General features: G+C 31.5%; 5 protein-coding genes across 10 annotated transcripts; 2 read left to right on the top strand and 3 right to left on the bottom strand.

The window, feature by feature from the left end:
* Nucleotide 1: 1 nt before the first annotated feature.
* On the bottom strand, nt 2–3,102 carry Cog8 (conserved oligomeric Golgi complex subunit 8). The gene is made up of 10 exons (XM_070310097.1): nt 2,646–3,102; nt 2,469–2,540; nt 2,247–2,371; nt 1,889–2,164; nt 1,606–1,819; nt 1,354–1,514; nt 1,021–1,296; nt 720–908; nt 502–657; nt 2–393 (listed from the first exon to the last, which is right to left on the bottom strand). Exons 1-10 carry the CDS (start codon nt 2,698–2,700, stop codon nt 124–126), a joined length of 1,794 nt encoding a protein of 597 aa, XP_070166198.1. The 5' UTR covers nt 2,701–3,102; the 3' UTR covers nt 2–123.
* Nucleotides 2,748–4,138, top strand: Mrpl48 (mitochondrial ribosomal protein L48). Of its 2 annotated transcripts, none has more exons than XM_070310131.1 (5): nt 2,748–2,782; nt 3,007–3,197; nt 3,323–3,412; nt 3,508–3,641; nt 3,706–4,138. In XM_070310131.1, the coding sequence occupies exons 2-5, from the start codon at nt 3,174–3,176 to the stop codon at nt 3,989–3,991; spliced, it is 534 nt and encodes a 177-aa protein (XP_070166232.1). In that variant the 5' UTR covers nt 2,748–2,782; nt 3,007–3,173; the 3' UTR covers nt 3,992–4,138. The 2 variants fall into 2 exon arrangements, with proteins under 2 accessions (XP_070166232.1, XP_070166223.1); XM_070310122.1 differs by having other exon boundaries at nt 2,753–2,842.
* Nucleotides 4,139–4,489: 351 nt separating this feature from the next.
* Nucleotides 4,490–10,880, bottom strand: Frtz (WD repeat-containing and planar cell polarity effector protein fritz homolog). 4 transcript variants are annotated; one of them, XM_070310063.1, is made up of 15 exons: nt 10,715–10,880; nt 10,464–10,593; nt 10,210–10,387; nt 9,940–10,133; nt 9,752–9,852; nt 8,737–8,851; nt 8,424–8,633; nt 8,078–8,241; nt 7,870–7,977; nt 7,582–7,790; nt 7,377–7,500; nt 7,124–7,293; nt 5,331–7,057; nt 5,058–5,187; nt 4,490–4,951 (listed from the first exon to the last, which is right to left on the bottom strand). In XM_070310063.1, the coding sequence occupies exons 1-15, from the start codon at nt 10,795–10,797 to the stop codon at nt 4,866–4,868; spliced, it is 3,729 nt and encodes a 1,242-aa protein (XP_070166164.1). In that variant the 5' UTR covers nt 10,798–10,880; the 3' UTR covers nt 4,490–4,865. The 4 variants fall into 4 exon arrangements, with proteins under 4 accessions (XP_070166164.1, XP_070166173.1, XP_070166181.1 ...); XM_070310072.1 differs by having other exon boundaries at nt 7,870–7,974; XM_070310080.1 differs by lacking the exons at nt 8,737–8,851; nt 10,210–10,387; nt 10,464–10,593; nt 10,715–10,880 and having other exon boundaries at nt 9,940–10,025.
* Nucleotides 10,881–11,571: 691 nt separating this feature from the next.
* LOC138940833 (small ribosomal subunit protein mS27) lies at nt 11,572–14,037 on the top strand. Of its 2 annotated transcripts, XR_011448066.1 has the most exons (3): nt 11,572–12,719; nt 12,806–13,216; nt 13,384–14,037. XR_011448066.1 is itself a non-coding variant. In XM_070310056.1 (2 exons), the coding sequence occupies exons 1-2, from the start codon at nt 11,658–11,660 to the stop codon at nt 13,088–13,090; spliced, it is 1,347 nt and encodes a 448-aa protein (XP_070166157.1). In that variant the 5' UTR covers nt 11,572–11,657; the 3' UTR covers nt 13,091–13,297. The 2 variants fall into 2 exon arrangements, 1 of the variants encoding a protein (XP_070166157.1); XM_070310056.1 differs by lacking the exon at nt 13,384–14,037 and having other exon boundaries at nt 12,806–13,297.
* LOC138940825 (coiled-coil domain-containing protein 22 homolog) lies at nt 13,257–16,559 on the bottom strand. The gene is made up of 8 exons (XM_070310049.1): nt 16,387–16,559; nt 15,814–15,985; nt 15,419–15,719; nt 15,074–15,318; nt 14,585–15,001; nt 14,066–14,506; nt 13,789–13,980; nt 13,257–13,667 (listed from the first exon to the last, which is right to left on the bottom strand). Exons 1-7 carry the CDS (start codon nt 16,434–16,436, stop codon nt 13,861–13,863), a joined length of 1,746 nt encoding a protein of 581 aa, XP_070166150.1. The 5' UTR covers nt 16,437–16,559; the 3' UTR covers nt 13,257–13,667; nt 13,789–13,860.
* Nucleotides 16,560–17,114: the final 555 nt, after the last annotated feature.

The following is a 17,114-nucleotide window of genomic DNA, read 5'->3' as shown; positions in this document are numbered from 1 at the left end:
TATTTACACTACCTTCAATTTTTTTTATTTACACTACCTTCAACATATATATAGAATAGCAAACAATATTGTGTGTTCAAAAATTAACAATTAAATACTTTGATTTATATTATCAACAAAATTTTACGAATTTTGTACATTGTTCGATATCGTTCCCTTTTGAGTAATCTCTTTCTCTTTTGTTTCTTCTGTTTCAAATACAATAGTCTTTGAAATAGAATCCACAATTTCTGTTGGCGAAGATATTACTGTTGTAAAGGAAGGTTTTGAATCATACGATGTTACTGGCTGTATATTAGACACGCATAATTTGGAGAGCAAAGGATCTTTTCTAACAGGCAACAGTGTAGCCACTGGTTCTAATATACTCTGCTTATCTAAATATGTAACTTTCTATAAAAAAAAAAATAATTTTACATTATTACATGTATCTATTTTTTACGCATATATATATATATATATATATATATATATATATATATATATATAATTGATATATACCTCTTTTTGGAGTACATTGACTGATATTCCTAAATGCATTGCAATCTGAACGGGTGGAAAAATCAAATGTATACAATATTGTATATAAGGAATCAATTGTTCGCTCAAACATTCTGTGAATTTAATCATATTCTCTCGTTCTGCTGCTGCAAAAGCCTGTAAGACATTTTTAAAGAATACAGAATTTCCTTATGAACAAAAATATTAAGACAACTCACTTGTTGTTCTTGCTTGTAAAATAATAGCATAGCTTTTGCCACATTATGCAATGATTCCTGCAGCAATTTTGTGCATAAGGTAGAAAATGCCACTGGTGAACAAAGTCTCAATTCATTGAAAGCTGTTATTATTCCGTTGCAATATTCAGCTAAAGGATAAAATTCTACCAATTGTTCAGGCGGATTTTCCTGATAAGAGATAATTGTACTTGTAGAAATATATATATATATATATATATATATATATATATATATATATATATATATATATATTTCTCGAAAGATAGAATTTTATACTTACAGAGATAATTGCAGTCTCCGCTTTTATATCGAGTCGTTGCGTTTTGTTGATCAATGTAAACGTTTCCATATCTTTCTCAAATTTCCTGGTTGTCCTACGAATGTCTTGTTCAAACTTTTCACCGATAACTCGCACAAATATATCCGATATTCGACCAGTAAAATCGACGCCTACTCGACCAAATGATAATCCAAAATATGTACACTGGCCTAGAATAGAATCTATGGACGTTACACCCGGTAAATCTTGCTCCAATGTACCAAGAAATTGCGATATCTAGAAAAAAAATTTAATCACACATTTCTGTTGATATTTCATCCGTTTCCTATTTACCTTTTCCTCCAGCCAATAATAAAATATCGCGGATTCATTTAGCGTCAAGTCGCGGCCGGGGATTACTAATTCGTCATCATTGAACATAGCTTTGTATTGAGTTATTATATTGAACAAGTGTATCCTGGATAATTCTATTGTTTTGGTTATATGAAGATTAGCTGCAAGTATAGAAAGGAATCAATGATTCTTTCAATGATAAATCAATATTTCTCTTGATTGCAGCTTATAATTCAAATAAAACGCTCTTACGATCTTCTTTCGGTATCGCGTTTAACAAGCCTTGGAGCCAGCTATCTCTTGCTTGAAGAAATTTTATACGAAGTTCTGATTCTGTAAACGCATCCATTGACCGTAGCAAACCTACAAGCTGAAGACATCTTGGAAGTGGTAGATCCCCTCTTAGAGATCCGACTACTTGTCCTACCATTCCTGACCAGCTGCTTTCAATCTCTGCTACTATAGACTGAAATATTCATAAAAAATGAAATCAAACATATACAAGAGTGTCAAAGAATTTCAATTAAGTTTATACCGAAATAATAGGAATATCTCCATGTTTCACTCCTAATTGACGGGCGTATTGAGACAATTCTAATGCTTCATTATATTGGTTGCTTCTCAAACATGATTCCATTAATTGGGGCATTTCAAGAATTTCAAGTAATTCTGCATTTCGTGTCAGTGTTAAGCTGTTTAATCTTCGATGTGCATTAATATCCTTTGAAGCGTCACAAAATGATTGACACTTTTCTATAAATTTTGGGATTTTTTGTACAAGCTTGTCAAGACGGCTTTCAGTCTCATTGAACTAAAAGTAAAATAATGCAATTTGTTAATATAATTATTTTGAAGATCTATGCATTCTTTTAGCCTATATTCCTTGAGATTACATGATTGAGTATCTCTCTTGAACTTTCTGCTGTCTGGATAAAAGTTTTGTAGTTCGCAAAAACCAATTCTTGTGTAGTTTGAAGCACTGCATTTTTCTCATCAGACAAATGATTGGGTTCTTTACCTGGAAAATTAGGAGTAGAGAAAATTAGACTAAAACAATCTTATAGATGTGTATTGCAAAGATTAAATTCAAAGTGAACTAATAAAAGTATCCTTACTCAGCTGATCTACATCAAAGCCACCAAGTTTTAAGAGATACTGATAAAATTCAGGATTTTCTTTCCATGATTCTAAAACAAAAATTATATAATTATAAAATTATATAATTATGTACACAATATTAAACAATATATTAACAATTAATTTCCAAGTATATATAGTAAGGGTAATCCTACCTGGAATACTTTCTGGAAATACCAGATTTATTACATTTTCCGTCTCGATGTCCATGATTTTCTTAGCAAGCTAGATAATATCAAGATTAACATTTGTTGTAGAATATTAGCACAAGTGGAAGATTGACAGGTGGCAGGTATCAGAGTTCTTTCGGCATGCTATATAATTTAATAGAATCTTCTTTTCATAATATGATGTAATTATTTCAAAGAACACTTTCTATCAATTAAGATTATAAAATAATCTTCTCTTATACCGCGATAATATAAATTTTACACATAAAAATTTGGCAAACTTTAGGTTAACTTATTTAGGATAGGATTTCCATGAAACGATACATCTTACAGTCGTCAACGTCAGTTTTAGGAACAAAGGGCGCAAAGTATAAGTAATCAGCTGATTGGGGATGAAAGATGAGAAGAACCTTATATTTTTACAAAAGTTGAAGTGACACTATTCTTGACAATCAGATTTTTGAATTAAAGTTTTCTGAAGATCAGTTTCGTTATTGTTTCTTATCACGGAAAATGACTTTAAATCTGATCAAACAGGTATATTGTATTTCCGTGATAATTAATTATCTAATTTTCATATTGAATAAAATGACATGTGAAAATGCAATTTTTACATTATTTATGTATCACAATATTGTGTTTAATTATTACTTTTATTTCAGATTATACCGATTAAACAACATTCAATCATAAGGAAAACCTTATCGGCAAAATTTTATACCGGAAGCTTATACGAGCCTGATTATCTAGAGGTTAGACTTTTGGATCGTAACATAAAAAAAAAAAAGTATATATATATATATATATATATATATAAGGGTTTATTTTTTTGAATTTTTTTTTATAGACAGGAAAATCGAAATTTCCACTTTTACCTGTGATAGATATACAAATTAAGGGTTACAACTATTCGGTGCTGGAATGTTATCAAACATTTATGGATAAATTGGCAGATAGTATGCAAATTGATGTAGACAATAGGTAAGTTTCCATTAATTTATTTAAATATTGTTTCTTCAATTTTTCTAACACCGTGTTCCTTCAGTTGGGCATTACCACCTCAGGAATTGAAGATTCAAAAATATAAAACTGGAACAACGGCAATTATATCTGAATACAATCTTAAAATTTATGAAAGACACACACAATTATCAGAGGTATCTGGTATTAAATGTTCCATATTAATCAGAATATTAGAAGCATCTCTTCCACAAGGTATTACTCTTAATGTAGATACTTACGATCCTGCATTAAAATGGAAGCGATATGTACCAGACAAAGAATTACTTGATTTGAAATCTACATTAGATACAATGAAGAACAAAACTTAATAAATTATTGCAATTGATATAAAATCTAAATGCAAATACAATGCTCTTATATGTATGTATATTAATGTATAAAGATACTTTTCCATTATAAGAATACTTCTTTTCAGTACATATAAATTTTTAAAACAGCAAAAACTTAAGACTTAACAATAAAATCAATGGAAAAAATAACTTTTTCTATTCTATTTCTTAAGATATATATATTTATAAAAATTTTTCTAATTTATAAAAATGCAGACAAAAAAAACAAACATAATAAATATAAAAATACAAGTATAATAAAATAATAATATGATAAAATTAAAATATAAAAGATTAATATTTGTGTATAATTCTCTTTTTCTGTAGTTTAAAAAAAAAAGATAACTATTTTACAAAAAACGAATTAATATAACAGTTTAAAATAATAATGTTGCAATGTGTATTGCTTTTGAGAAAAAGATATATTTTCTTTTTGTTACAAATTGCTTAAAATTTTGAATCAAATTGAAAATGAAATGTGTATACCTGTCTGAGAAAGTATATTATCTATATTTGTATCTTGTTTATGATACTAGGTTCTTAGCTCTTTGATAATATATAATATAAAATATATGTATGTATATGCACTCATATGTTACAATATGTAACAAAAGATATTTTCAACAAAGAAAATTTGTGAAGGAACTAGGGGGTGTTCAGGTTTTAAATATGAATTAAGGGGAGTGCTCGTTTTTGTGACTTAATTATCCGTCTGACAACCTCTATCTTGTTTCTGTCACTGTTTTATCATAACAATACACATACACATAAAATGGTATATGCAAATACAATTATTCTTACAACAGGTATTAAATTAATTCTAAAAAATTCTCTTAATACTTTACTTATAGATTTACAATAAACCAAAATGCACAACTTTAATCTTTGTACTGTCATCAGATTTGAGAGATTCTTTTACTTTCTCATCTATACCGTCTTCTGGAAAGTATCAAAAACATAGAACTAATGATAAAGCCATGTTCTATACAAATTATTTCTTAACACACATAAACATGAAACATATCATATTATGTAAAATACTTACTAGATAATGGTTGAAAATCTTTAAGATAATCTTCATTACCCAGGCAGAGTGGAAGACTTTCAGCTAGTTCACGTTTGGGATCCGTTACATGTACTTGTGTAGCAGGTCGTTTCTGCCTATGTACTTGAATCTATACAACATATGCATATGCACATACATACATACATATGTATATACATATATATATATATATATGTACACACACACATAAAAAAAGATATATCAGATATTATTTTAGATACAAAATATATCTTTGTTAAAAATTATACTTACTGTGCCAGGTACTAATATGTGAGTAACAGTATCCGAGAACTTCACTTTTGGCTTTTCATTGGAACTTACTGGCACGTCGATGAACGGCGAACTTGTAGTGCAGATCGAATTGGCAGTAGATGTATTAATCACAGGCAGAGGTGGTATGTTGGAAAATATTCTAGTTTCTTTATTTACATTAACGTTTTGGAAAGATTTCGACGAATACCTATTCTCGAATAATCTATGTTGCGCACTATAACTAGGATGAAAATTTTGTGAGGGAAAACTTTGTTTACCGGCCGTTTGTGAATAGTACTGCAAGTCTGTGTCATCGCGAGCACCATGAAATGGTACATAATCTAGATCGTAATTGTACCTATAAGTTTTAAAAGATGGGGTCGGGATTTTCTGGTTTTGAGATATGTTAGATGACATGGAATTTGGTTTTCGTAAAGTGCGCGACGGAACATAAGTCGCTTTGCTCGAGGGAAACTTGTGGATCGATTCGTCCGTGATGTCCGATAAACCTGGAGTGCTTTTGGACAAAGGATAATTTTTTCTGGGTAGACCATGAAGATAATTAGCGAGAGAACTTGTTAAAGAGGGCGGTGGTGGAATATCGACGTCCGTTTCTTTCTCTTCTATTGTTTCAAATTGTTGTAATTTAATACCTTGATCGTTGCTACTAAATTTATTGGGAAACATAATTCCGCTACTTTCGGAAGCAACATTACCTTCGGGATAGTTAAACGAGGTAGACATCAGATTGTTGCAGATATTATCTGGAAGAGGCGATTGAGCTTGAGGTAAACGATCGGTGTCAATGAGAATTCTGGTTAGTAATTTATCAGTTATCTTTGACTTCGCACTTTGTAACATGGAAGAAGTTATTTCAGAGCTATTATTCGTTGTTGTTACATTTAAGGAGTTACTATGCAAAACGGGAGCGCTCGTGATTCGAGTACTGAATGACGTTGACATAATGTTACTGTCAACAGCATTTAACGAGTTTGCCAAATATTTAGATTCAATGTCTTCAGATTCATACACCGGTTTGTTGAAGGGAGTTGAGATAAAGCTATCGTCCTGTGCACAAGTTGTCATCGCATTGGCAATGGAACTATCGAAGGAATATGGTATTTCATTAAGTAACGACTTGTCATATGACCTAGTATCAAAATTGTCGCCGGATTGATCATCGATTATTATTTCCGATTCGGTTAGAGAAACACTACCGAATGACGTAGTCATTAAATCATCTGATGCATTATTAAACGCCAGAGAACTGTTGATGATGTTCGTCGTGTTAACTGGTGTGAAGTTCGATTGTATATTGTATAATGATTTGTTGAAAGAAGTCGATGCTAGAAATGGATTCGAAAGGTGCGAAGAGTGATTAAACGAAGTTAAAATACTGTTAGAAGTATCCAAGAGCGAAGGTATTCGAGTATAGTCAGTCTTATTAATGGACGGAATATTGTTATAGGATGTAGAGAGTATGTTCTTGATATCGTGATGAGGATGGATAACTGGTAATGGTGGGATTTGACTGGAAGCTTTTCTATAATGGTGCCTTTTCGATTGTTTTAGATTGGCTCGGTCTTCCTTCCGAGAATCTTCGCTCTCTTCACTATATGTTTCTTCCTCCTCTTCCTCTTCCTCTTCCTCCTCCTCCTCTTCTTCTTCGCCTTTCTCATTGCTTGAATCAGAGCATATAGAACACGATGCTCTCGAACACGTTGAATCTATAAAAAATTGTAAATATATATTTTATCATATTCTTTTTGGAATATCTTTTATGCGATTCTTACGTGAGTCATTGCAGCTATTTGATCTACTCAAAATATTCTCAGCTTTTTCTTTAGCTGCAGTTGCTAATTCCATGTCATTTAGAACCACAGCATAGAAATGTATATCCATGAAGAGATCGTGATCATTTAAATCAATAGCTAGTCTGAAAGCTTTCTCAAACATTCTATATCTACAGAATTTATGGTTGTTAGAATAAATTTCGACACAATACTTTAATATCATACTATGATATCATTGTATAACATGCGTTACCTTAATAAATGATAGAAGAATCGTCTTGTTAAATCCCTCACTTCATCTCCGTATTCCTCTTCGACAGCCTGACTTATCGGTTTAATAGGCACATGAAAACTACCCAGAGCATTTTGTATCAGACCTGTTTCAAATTAATAAGATCGCATTTTTTTAGCCATTTGTAGTTTACTAGTAGATCAGAAACAACAAAATTTTATTTTACCTTCCCGTTCCGTTGTTAATGGTAACTTGAATAAATAATTTAAGATTTGATTGAGCGATTGCATGCATATATGTGAATGTGTATCCCAATTCATCGACAATAGTAAGGCAGTTGCCTGTTCTATTCGAGAATCGGACAAATATCTTCTGACTAATTCGTCCCCAGATAAAGTATTGCCTTCGATTACTTTAATAACGCCAATCGGTCCTCTGTTGACACATAACAGATATCGTTCATTTATATATCAAATATATATATTGTTATTACATGAAACAATGTGATCCTCACCGTTCGAAAAGTAACAAGAACAAAGCATTGTTATTATTGTAATAATGAATCTGATTTGTGTCACTTTTCCTGTTCCATTCCATATGTAACAAGGTATGCTGATTCCTGCTTTGTATAATTATTTCATGAGTTGGATCTTATTGCGAGTACATATATCTCTCTCTCTCTCTATATATATATATATATATAATTATTTTATTGCTTGTACTTGAAATACGGTGACAAGTCGAGAATATTTGCTGGCGTCGTTTCGTCGTTTAATGTCTGGCTTTTGATACACATTAAAGTGATATCAAAATGTTGAAATTGGCCTCTGTCATTGCCCACCACGAATATTATACTGTCGCTATGCCAAGCAGCCAAAGTAGGTATCTTGAAGAAAGAGAAAAAAAGATATCAATATTTTTCTAATGCTGCGTTCCGATTCCTCACCCGGGTACATCCAATATTATAATATATGTCATGTATACTATAATATCGGATGCAAATTCGGGTGGGAAATCGGAACACAGCCTAAAATGTGTATGTGTATGTGTATTGTATAATATACTTACAAACGCGGCTTTTACACTGGTGGTTGTCGATTTCGTTTGATCGTATATCATAATAGTCCCATCAATGCAACATAATAGCAATAATTCTTGATGAGGCGAAAATCTCACGCAACTTGTATGCGTCGGCAATGATACGGAGATCACGGCAATTCTTTTTAATTTATTCTGCCGAGAAACTTCATAAGTACGCCACTCTACAGTGACTTCTCCCTATATATTACATTGATATATATGCATTTTTTTAAATACAGCATATAACTAAATCTAGATTAAATTGAAAGAAGAATAAAATTATGAACTATACAACAATTACCTTCCTTGAAACTTTTTGTTCTACAGAATGAATAATGTTGTCATCACATATATCAAACATAATACACAAAGGATCAAACTCAGTACGAATGTAACACAACAATTCTAACTTTGTTCTGAAAATATGAATTATTAGATCTATATACATTTTTATATGTAGAGTACATACACACATATATCATAGTATTTGTATATATGTACATACATATGTAATATACAATAGATCAATAGTTTTACATGACCATAGCAACAGGCATAGCGATATGCATAACTAACCACATAACTTGACATCACAGAAAGATTTATAATAAGTAAAGTAAAGTTGTATAAAATTGATATTTATTAATATTATAAAAGAACAAATTGTGCTTAGAAATGTCTCAATATTGGCATGGCCATTGGACAGATGATGCATTTGCACCAAAAAGATTGCGAAATTGGGAAGTATCGAAATGGTATCCAAGTTTGCCAAACAGACACTGTGTTACTACTAAAGTTATTGCAGATGATAATGGACACATACTAGATGATGTCAACAAAGATAAACATTCACCATGGGGAATATATAAAGTTTGTAAAATTATAAATGTATTAAACATTTATAAATATAAATTATTTATATTTGTATAAAATAGTTTATTTTTTATATAGTATTATATTATTTCTCTTTTGAAGTTTTTCATGTACTATGTAAAAATTATATTAAAAAAATGTTGTAAGGGCACATGGGATTTACCAAAGAAGATTACCAGAAATATTGCTAAAGAATTGTCAATGATTCCCCGGTACAAGAAAGATTCATGGGAATTATATATAAAGAGACATCAGCAATTATGTAAGAAAATGGAGCAAAAAAAGACTAATTGTAAGGAAAAAGCAGAAGTCATGGAACCATCAGAAGATAATGCGAAAAGAAATCAAACAGACAAGCAATGTTGTATATTTGTTGAAAAGGATGAAGAGGATTAAAAAAGTATGGCATAATTATAATTGTAAGAATATTCCCTAATTCATACCCTGTAAGCCGAAACAGATGCATGTTTGCACGATGATATTGTTTCATAGCAGGACTCCATGGATAAACTTCATTCATTGTAGATTTTCGCCAAATTAATATCTATAAAGGTACATAATTTCCTACAGATTGGCTATCAAATATATTTTTTTATTTAAAATTTTTAGAAAAAATTTGGAGATTATTTACCAAGTCAGCAGACTTATTTACTTGAATTTTCTTGTCAAGTCTACGTCCATTAGATACAAATAAATCTGTTGTAATTAACTTAGGTTCTAACTTATTGATCTTATCAAAGACATGTGTTTTAACTTTTGAAAAATACACCAGTGTCACTAAATTATCATTGTATATACAAACTAAATGATTCTTAGTAATAATGACTGTGAACAAAGAAAGATACAATATTATCTTTGCATAGTGAATAATTTTTAGTGAATAATAAAAATAATGCATTACCATCGGACACATGTTCTGATAATTTCCCTACAAGATATTTATCAAAATGAATTTCTCGTATATCACCACTGAAGAGGCAAACTTGTATTTGTACCAACAAGCCATTGCTGAGCATTAATTGTACAACAGAATCATTATACCATTGGCAATAAATTACAGAATTATCTCTGAGTTGATCCTGTATATAATAATAAAAATTCTATAGCATATATTCTCTATAAACTTTATCTAAGACATTGAATGGATTATTATACCTCTAAATATTTAATAGAATATTTCAATTTGTTTCCCTTTTTGTTTTCTGGAACGTAAATCATACCACGTTCTTGGCAGTAAGATCTTTTACCTTCTTCATATGTGCCATCAATTCGTTTGTCATGATATCTATAAAAAAATTACAAATTATTACCAAAAAAAATTACATAAATTATTGCAATAGTGCAATAGATGCACTTATGGCAAGAAATATAGAAATTGTTATTAATAACAGATGATATTTCTTTACTTGAATGCACCAAAATCTGTATCTTCTATGTTTATATTATCGTCGAAGCTCCAGAAAATCACTTCCTTCATTAACGCAAACATTATAAAACGCACCTTTAAAATATCATGAGATACGAAAATTTGTGTATACTATGATACTACGTAAACAATACAGCAAAATAGGTTATGTGACACCGCACAAAGCCACAAAAAACATTTATAATAGACTGGAAGTTCCAGTCCCAAGATTGAGATTGAAGATTCAAGATCGAAATTCGACCAATCAGGATAAAGAAATTTTAGTTTCTTTTGTTCTCTAATTAGTCAAATTCCAATTTTTAATCTTCAATTTTCAATGCACAGTCTGATACGGGCTTTATGCATATGTTCATGCGACTATACAAATCCGTCTGGAGAGGCTTACTATATTTGATTTTCTTATATATTGTATGCAACTATATGCATTAATATGGTATATCGTTTTATATTTTATAATAGCTAATATATTTTAAATTTATATTGATTTTTAGGTTTTAATCTATACGTTTAATACATACTATTTTATAATTTTTAATCAATACGTGATAAAATTTTGGAAAGGCAAATATGTCTTTCCACGCATTATATCTAATTATTCGTGCATTATGGCTGCGGTCGAGAAGACGCTAGAGATGCTTCGAACATTGCATTAACCAAGATTAGAATAAAGAAATCTTTACTCTCTTTGCCCTGATTGGTCAATTAAACGCTTCAAAGCATTTCTAGCGTCTTTCCGATCGCAGTCTATGGCTGGACAAAATCGTAGTGTTGTATTGGTAGTAAATTTTATTATCGTCAAGTTGGCTATACTGACAGCCGGTGTTCTGTATAACATAACCTCAATTAATAAATAAAAAAAGTACCTACCATAATGATATAACGTTACGATCACGCAGTGTGAGGGATAATAACAAATAAACAAAATGTTGAAAACACTTAGATTTAGTCAGAGGCTCTGTCGCGTTTGTAGTGGATCTAAAAACGTAACACAGAGAAGATCATTTCTATCGGAGGCGTATCGTTGCGAGGAGTTGTGGAGTCGTCGATTGGAATCGCCGTTATTGCAGAAGATTGAGCCGATGACGATGTTCGCCGAGTTGGAACAGAAATACGGGAGCGTGGGCAAGATAAACGCCGTCGACGTCGACATCTTCGTGAATAGCGTCACCGATGATTCGTATATTGATGAGGTGATGAAGATTCTGCACAATCTCAGACAGTCGACGGAAGCGTCCAATATTCTCGACTCTACGCATCACGCCGCGATACGATATTTCTTGCAGCATGATTTTATTCAGGAACTGCACGAGGTGCTGAACGATAGACTCAATTACGGCGTCTTCCCCGATTATTTCGACTACAACATGCTCATGGACCATTTCGTAAAGAGAAAAGATTATGCCTCCGCCGCAAAGATTGCGACCTTGGTCATGTTGCAGGAAGATACGGGTCATCCTATCACGAACGCGTTTTGCATTTACGCATGTCATAAGTATCTGGAGAATCCTGACAATTGGAAGAAACCCGAAATTCCACAGGATACATCCAAAGAGGAAATAAAGGTGCGTGTAAAGTACTTAAAAAATCCTTACTTTGATGATCACTTTGATCTTACTGATCCAAGAGATCTCGTCGGCAAAACTCTGAATTTTCAAGGAAAGCATAGGACAGATGCTCTAGGAAGAACTTGTCAACTGAGAGGTTTAATATTATATAAAAAATATGATGATGTGTTTAAGTTGATAAAGGAATGGCTGGAGATGATACAAGACAAAATAGTTTATGAAGAAATATTTGAATTAATATCGAAAGACAATAGCAATCTTCAAGATCAAGATTTTGAAAAGTTCAAACTTGTGGAGGCTCCATTATCCCTCTTAAAGGAGAAACAAAACCTTAAAGAAAATTTAAATGAAACAATGGAGGATCTTATTAGAGCCATTGTAAAGGAGGAAGCTGAGAAAGATATCTCTAAACAGTGTCAGGTATTGAATATCTATGAAGGAAACTTCTTCTCGATTCGATTAATTATTCAATACTTGGCATGTTAATTATTTCGATTTTTTTTTAGGCTTATTCCGACTGGGAACATATAAGGGCTTCAATATTACAAACACAAATAAAAGCAATAGAAAAAGAAAGAAGAGTAGCAAATATAGAGAAAATAAAGAAGGAGTTGAAAGAGAGAGAACAACTTTTGACATTCTTTGATAATGAGGAAGCTCTCGAATTACGAATAGAAAGGATACAGGAAAAAGAACGCAAAGAGGATGAACGTATACATAAAATGCACAAAAGCGAAAAGAAATTAAGAGCACTGATTACTGCAGAGTCTTATATACCACCAGATATTTAAGATAGAAATTAAGAAAAGTGTGTTATAAAATAAAAAATAGAACATAATACATATACAAAGGATTAAAACGAAAAAAACCAACAGAACTGTTATTTTTCAAAATATTGATATTGCAATATTATATGTGTAAGTGTCATACATATACCACTTACTTTATAAAAATAATTTTTACAAGGAGAATATGTGTATAAAATATTAAAAATTGACTTTACCATTATTTGTACATATCTTATATATTTTGTACATGTTCTTTACTCGAAACTGATGCGTTTCAGCATTTATTTTATTTACAGCTGTAATCAGATCTTTTCCAAGCTGCATGAAATACGAAAGTTGAACTTGATGCTAAAAAATTATTAGGCTTTGTAACAAATGATGTTCTTTTGAGCATTGATGTTAATGTATCATTATACACTTGGCCCGAGGTTAGCACCTGACTATTCCAGGCCAAGGCACGTTTTTCACCAGCCAACTTAGATTCGCAAGGATTCTTGCTGGCAATATCGCGTTATATCTTGCCAGCTGTACGGCTAAAAATGTTTGGTCTTCGATGCTTTTGATCGTATTCATTTATATTCTGTAAAGAAGCAAAATAATGTCTATTTTATTTATATAATGTTACGGAGAAAAAAATCAAATCATTTATATATGATTCTGGTATCTATCATACACAATTAATGAAAAATAAACTTTTGTACCTGTGTTAGATATATTTTTATCTGGTCCTGAATATTACAATATGTAAAATGCGACCACGCTATACATAATAATCACGAGGCTTTACTCTGTAGTTGTGCCGTTAATGCTGCGGTTTCTTGTCTCATCTGTTTCAAATCGGCAGTTATCCTCTCCAAATTAGCACCGACATTCTTAGCGGATTCGGAATCGATCTGAATAAATGTTACATAGAAACATAGAGAATTTTTGCGCTACATAAATCTACATTTTTCATTTTGCATATTATTGTCATTTTACCTGTTCTTCCAAATCCCTGATTTCTCGTATTGTCGCGCCCGTTTCTTCGACTAAACTTACGAGTTCGTTGCAATCCGAGTGTAACATCGCTAATAATTTGTACGCTTTTCTCGAAGCTTCGTTCGTTCTTGCGTCTCTGAATATTAATTCATCGACAACGGTAAAAGATCTCTCTAATCTGCCAGTAAGCATATTAATCTCTTTCTGAATCTCACGAGTGTCCGCCAGAACTTTGCTTATTTCATCTCTCTGCTTTCTAACATTATTTATTATTTCTAAGATTCGTTGAGTGTATGCGGATCTATTCACTTCCTTTGGAAGTTTTTGAACTTCCACGACCAGCTGTGAATGCTGTTGATCCTTATTTCGACATTCCTCTTGGAGTTCTTTCTCCTTTTCTTTCAATAATTTTATTTCATCTAATTTCTTTTGGCTCGCATTCTGTAAAATAGATCTATGCGTTTATAAAATATAAATGATTTTTTTTTATCTTAAACTTGCTCATTTCGTATTACTTACAGCTTTTGTGGAATGTTTTTCCCTTTCTTGTCTATACTTCATGATTAAGGGTACTCTATGCTTCTCCCATTGATTTGCTAAATTAATCAATTTGTTTGTGCTAATCTCGATTGCACATTCCAATTTCTTTATATTCTCTGGTCCATCTTGAAGCATTTCGTATGCTCTTGCTTTAATCTTTTTTTGTTCCTCATTCATTTTTAATTCCTTTTCTTCATTTTGACCAATGATCGTCGCATGTGCTAATTTAGTAGTTAACTTTTTAATCTCGTTTTGCATTTCCTCTATATTTACTCTAAGATTTTCGCACTCTGCTTTCATGTTTTCTATTTCAGCTTCCTGTTTTGCTTTGTTTTCTAATGTTTCCTGATTTGGAAGCATTGAATGTATTGCAAATTCTGATTCTACTTGAGAATCCTGAAAGTTTAAGGATCATATTGAATTTGCAAGATATTCTGCTGTATAAGTTATATAACAAGATATACTTACCGCTGAAGTTTGTGTCTTGTTCTCTAACGAGAACTTGCTAAGCTCATTGACAATATTATGTCCACTTGAATGAGTTATTTTTTCAGACTGTTGGCTATTAAGCCAATTTATACGCTCCATAATATCTATCGAAGAACTGTTAAGTGCTCTTGCATTATACGATATCATAGAAGGTAAAAAGCATGAAATATTTTGCATTTGATCAGGCATTGGTTGTAAATAGCGCATGTAATAGTCTTTGTAATCTGCAATTAATGATAATACTTTACTCGTATATCAATGATATTGTTTCTTGCCACATTAGCAAAAACAAAAATAATTCAACTTGTATTGATATTACATTACCATCCTCCATATTTGGTACCGGTACTTCGATATTTACAGATACATAAGGGATACTTGCTCTTCCTCTGTTCCTGATTCCCTTTTTATGACAATAATATGGTAGCCATGGTATTGAAAGTCCTTGCGATATCGCAGATGCTACTGATTTTTCTAATAAAGCAACTTTGCTGACGGATTCATTTACAGTTTTCTCACTTTCCTTTGGCAGTTTTTCAATGAGGAACATGAATACCCTCCGTAAATCTGCTTCCGAGTTATATAGGAATGTTTGATAACCAATATCACCTCTGTATCCGAGTTCCTAAAATTTGAGTTAGTTAATGGAAATCAGTAAAAGCAGATAAATAAATCATGTTATATCCAAATTGAAAGTTTATTAAAAGAAAAATATTTACCATGCATGTTTGCGCAAGAGTAGCACCCAGTCGAAAACGTGCTGCCATGTTTACAGGTAGTACAATAGATAATCCTAAACCTGGCCTTATTGCTTCTAAGCATCTCACTGTTGCTTCAACAACTAGTTCAGTATTAAAGCCACTTAGGTTTATTACACTCTCTTCGATGTTACTTGAAAATAAAATTTATATTTCTAGTGAGAAAAACGAAAAGATTGTAGAATTTGTAATCAGATAAGAGTATCCTCGATATACTTCATTTGTAAGAATTTCTTTTTCCGAGGCATAAAAAAAGAACATATATTCGTTTCATCTTAAAAAAAAAAAATATATATATATATATATATATATATATATATAAAATTTTTTGCCATAATAATCCTTTTGTGAATTACGTTTAAAAATTCTTCGTTTCTGTTAATATGCAATTTGACCATTTTAGATGAGGTGATCATAGACGAGCTCTCATGTGTACGACATTAAATTACGAGGAACGTGCAAAAACACCGCCCATTGGAAAGAACAGCGAACATCTGTCTGTGCGAGTCGAACTGCTCGGGAATTGATACTTACCAGCCGATTTGTCGCAACGAGTGAATTATTATATTGTCGATCTCCTCCATTCTACGTAAAAAGATGAAAATCTTATGGAGCCGCTACCGCCCCGCTCGTATCTCGCGTGTTTATGAGGTTCGGCTCGATTTGATCATAGAGATCTAACCTTCCAACGAGCGTGACAAATACTGACATATACTTACAAATACTTCGAATCGACTCGCGCATATATATAATATGCGCAGATGGCACGTTTCAATATTGCCAATCGGGAGTGATTTGAAATCTCTCTAATCAAATTTTCAAAAATCTTCCTCGATATAATTTATATATTTATAGATCACGTATGTATAAAATTTTTCTTATTAAGTTGCGGCTCTATTAGTAAAATAAAATGCGTGGACCAGCGAATAATATATTGTCATACGAATTTATGCGCAAGTGTTTGCTATCCTGTAGGTAGATTACATTAAACATATATATATATATATATATATATATATATATATATATATATATATATATATATATAAAGAATATACTAATATAAATTAATAAAAATAAATTAATACAGAATATATGGACATAAAACTTAATTATATCTTTATGTGTCTATGATATTAAATCGAGCGATCCGAATAATATTAGAGTAAGTTGCAATGCGTGAAAGTTAAATTGTTGCTGCTCTTTTCTGTGCCTTTTTTTAAATTATATTAATTATTATTATTATTGTAAATTATAAATTG

This window comes from Polyergus mexicanus, unplaced genomic scaffold (assembly GCF_030449975.1).
Source record: "Polyergus mexicanus isolate NDT 795.1 unplaced genomic scaffold, iyPolMexi1.0 SCAF_2, whole genome shotgun sequence".
NCBI lineage: Eukaryota > Metazoa > Arthropoda > Insecta > Hymenoptera > Formicidae > Polyergus > Polyergus mexicanus.
The sequence above is the reverse complement of the archived record's forward strand: the minus strand, read 5'-3'. Positions and strand labels throughout refer to the sequence as shown.

Coding starts and splice junctions, on each gene's coding strand:
- Cog8 (XM_070310097.1), bottom strand. CDS start 2,700: ATGGACATCGAGACGGAAAATGTAATAAATCTGGTATTTCCAGAAAGT. Junction 1,515..1,605: donor CGCGATACCGAAAGAAGATC/GTAAGAGCGTTT, acceptor CTATACTTGCAG/CTAATCTTCATATAACCAAA. Junction 394..501: donor TCAATGTACTCCAAAAAGAG/GTATATATCAAT, acceptor TTTTTTTTATAG/AAAGTTACATATTTAGATAA.
- Mrpl48 (XM_070310131.1), top strand. CDS start 3,174: ATGACTTTAAATCTGATCAAACAG. Junction 3,413..3,507: donor ACGAGCCTGATTATCTAGAG/GTTAGACTTTTG, acceptor TTTTTTTTATAG/ACAGGAAAATCGAAATTTCC. Junction 3,642..3,705: donor CAAATTGATGTAGACAATAG/GTAAGTTTCCAT, acceptor GTGTTCCTTCAG/TTGGGCATTACCACCTCAGG.
- Frtz (XM_070310063.1), bottom strand. CDS start 10,797: ATGTTTGCGTTAATGAAGGAAGTGATTTTCTGGAGCTTCGACGATAAT. Junction 7,978..8,077: donor GACTTGTCACCGTATTTCAA/GTACAAGCAATA, acceptor AATTATACAAAG/CAGGAATCAGCATACCTTGT. Junction 7,058..7,123: donor AAATAGCTGCAATGACTCAC/GTAAGAATCGCA, acceptor AATTTTTTATAG/ATTCAACGTGTTCGAGAGCA.
- LOC138940833 (XM_070310056.1), top strand. CDS start 11,658: ATGTTGAAAACACTTAGATTTAGTCAGAGGCTCTGTCGCGTTTGTAGT. Junction 12,720..12,805: donor ATATCTCTAAACAGTGTCAG/GTATTGAATATC, acceptor ATTTTTTTTTAG/GCTTATTCCGACTGGGAACA.
- LOC138940825 (XM_070310049.1), bottom strand. CDS start 16,436: ATGGAGGAGATCGACAATATAATAATTCACTCGTTGCGACAAATCGGC. Junction 15,720..15,813: donor CTCTTGCGCAAACATGCATG/GTAAATATTTTT, acceptor CTCAAATTTTAG/GAACTCGGATACAGAGGTGA. Junction 15,002..15,073: donor ACAAGACACAAACTTCAGCG/GTAAGTATATCT, acceptor TTAAACTTTCAG/GATTCTCAAGTAGAATCAGA.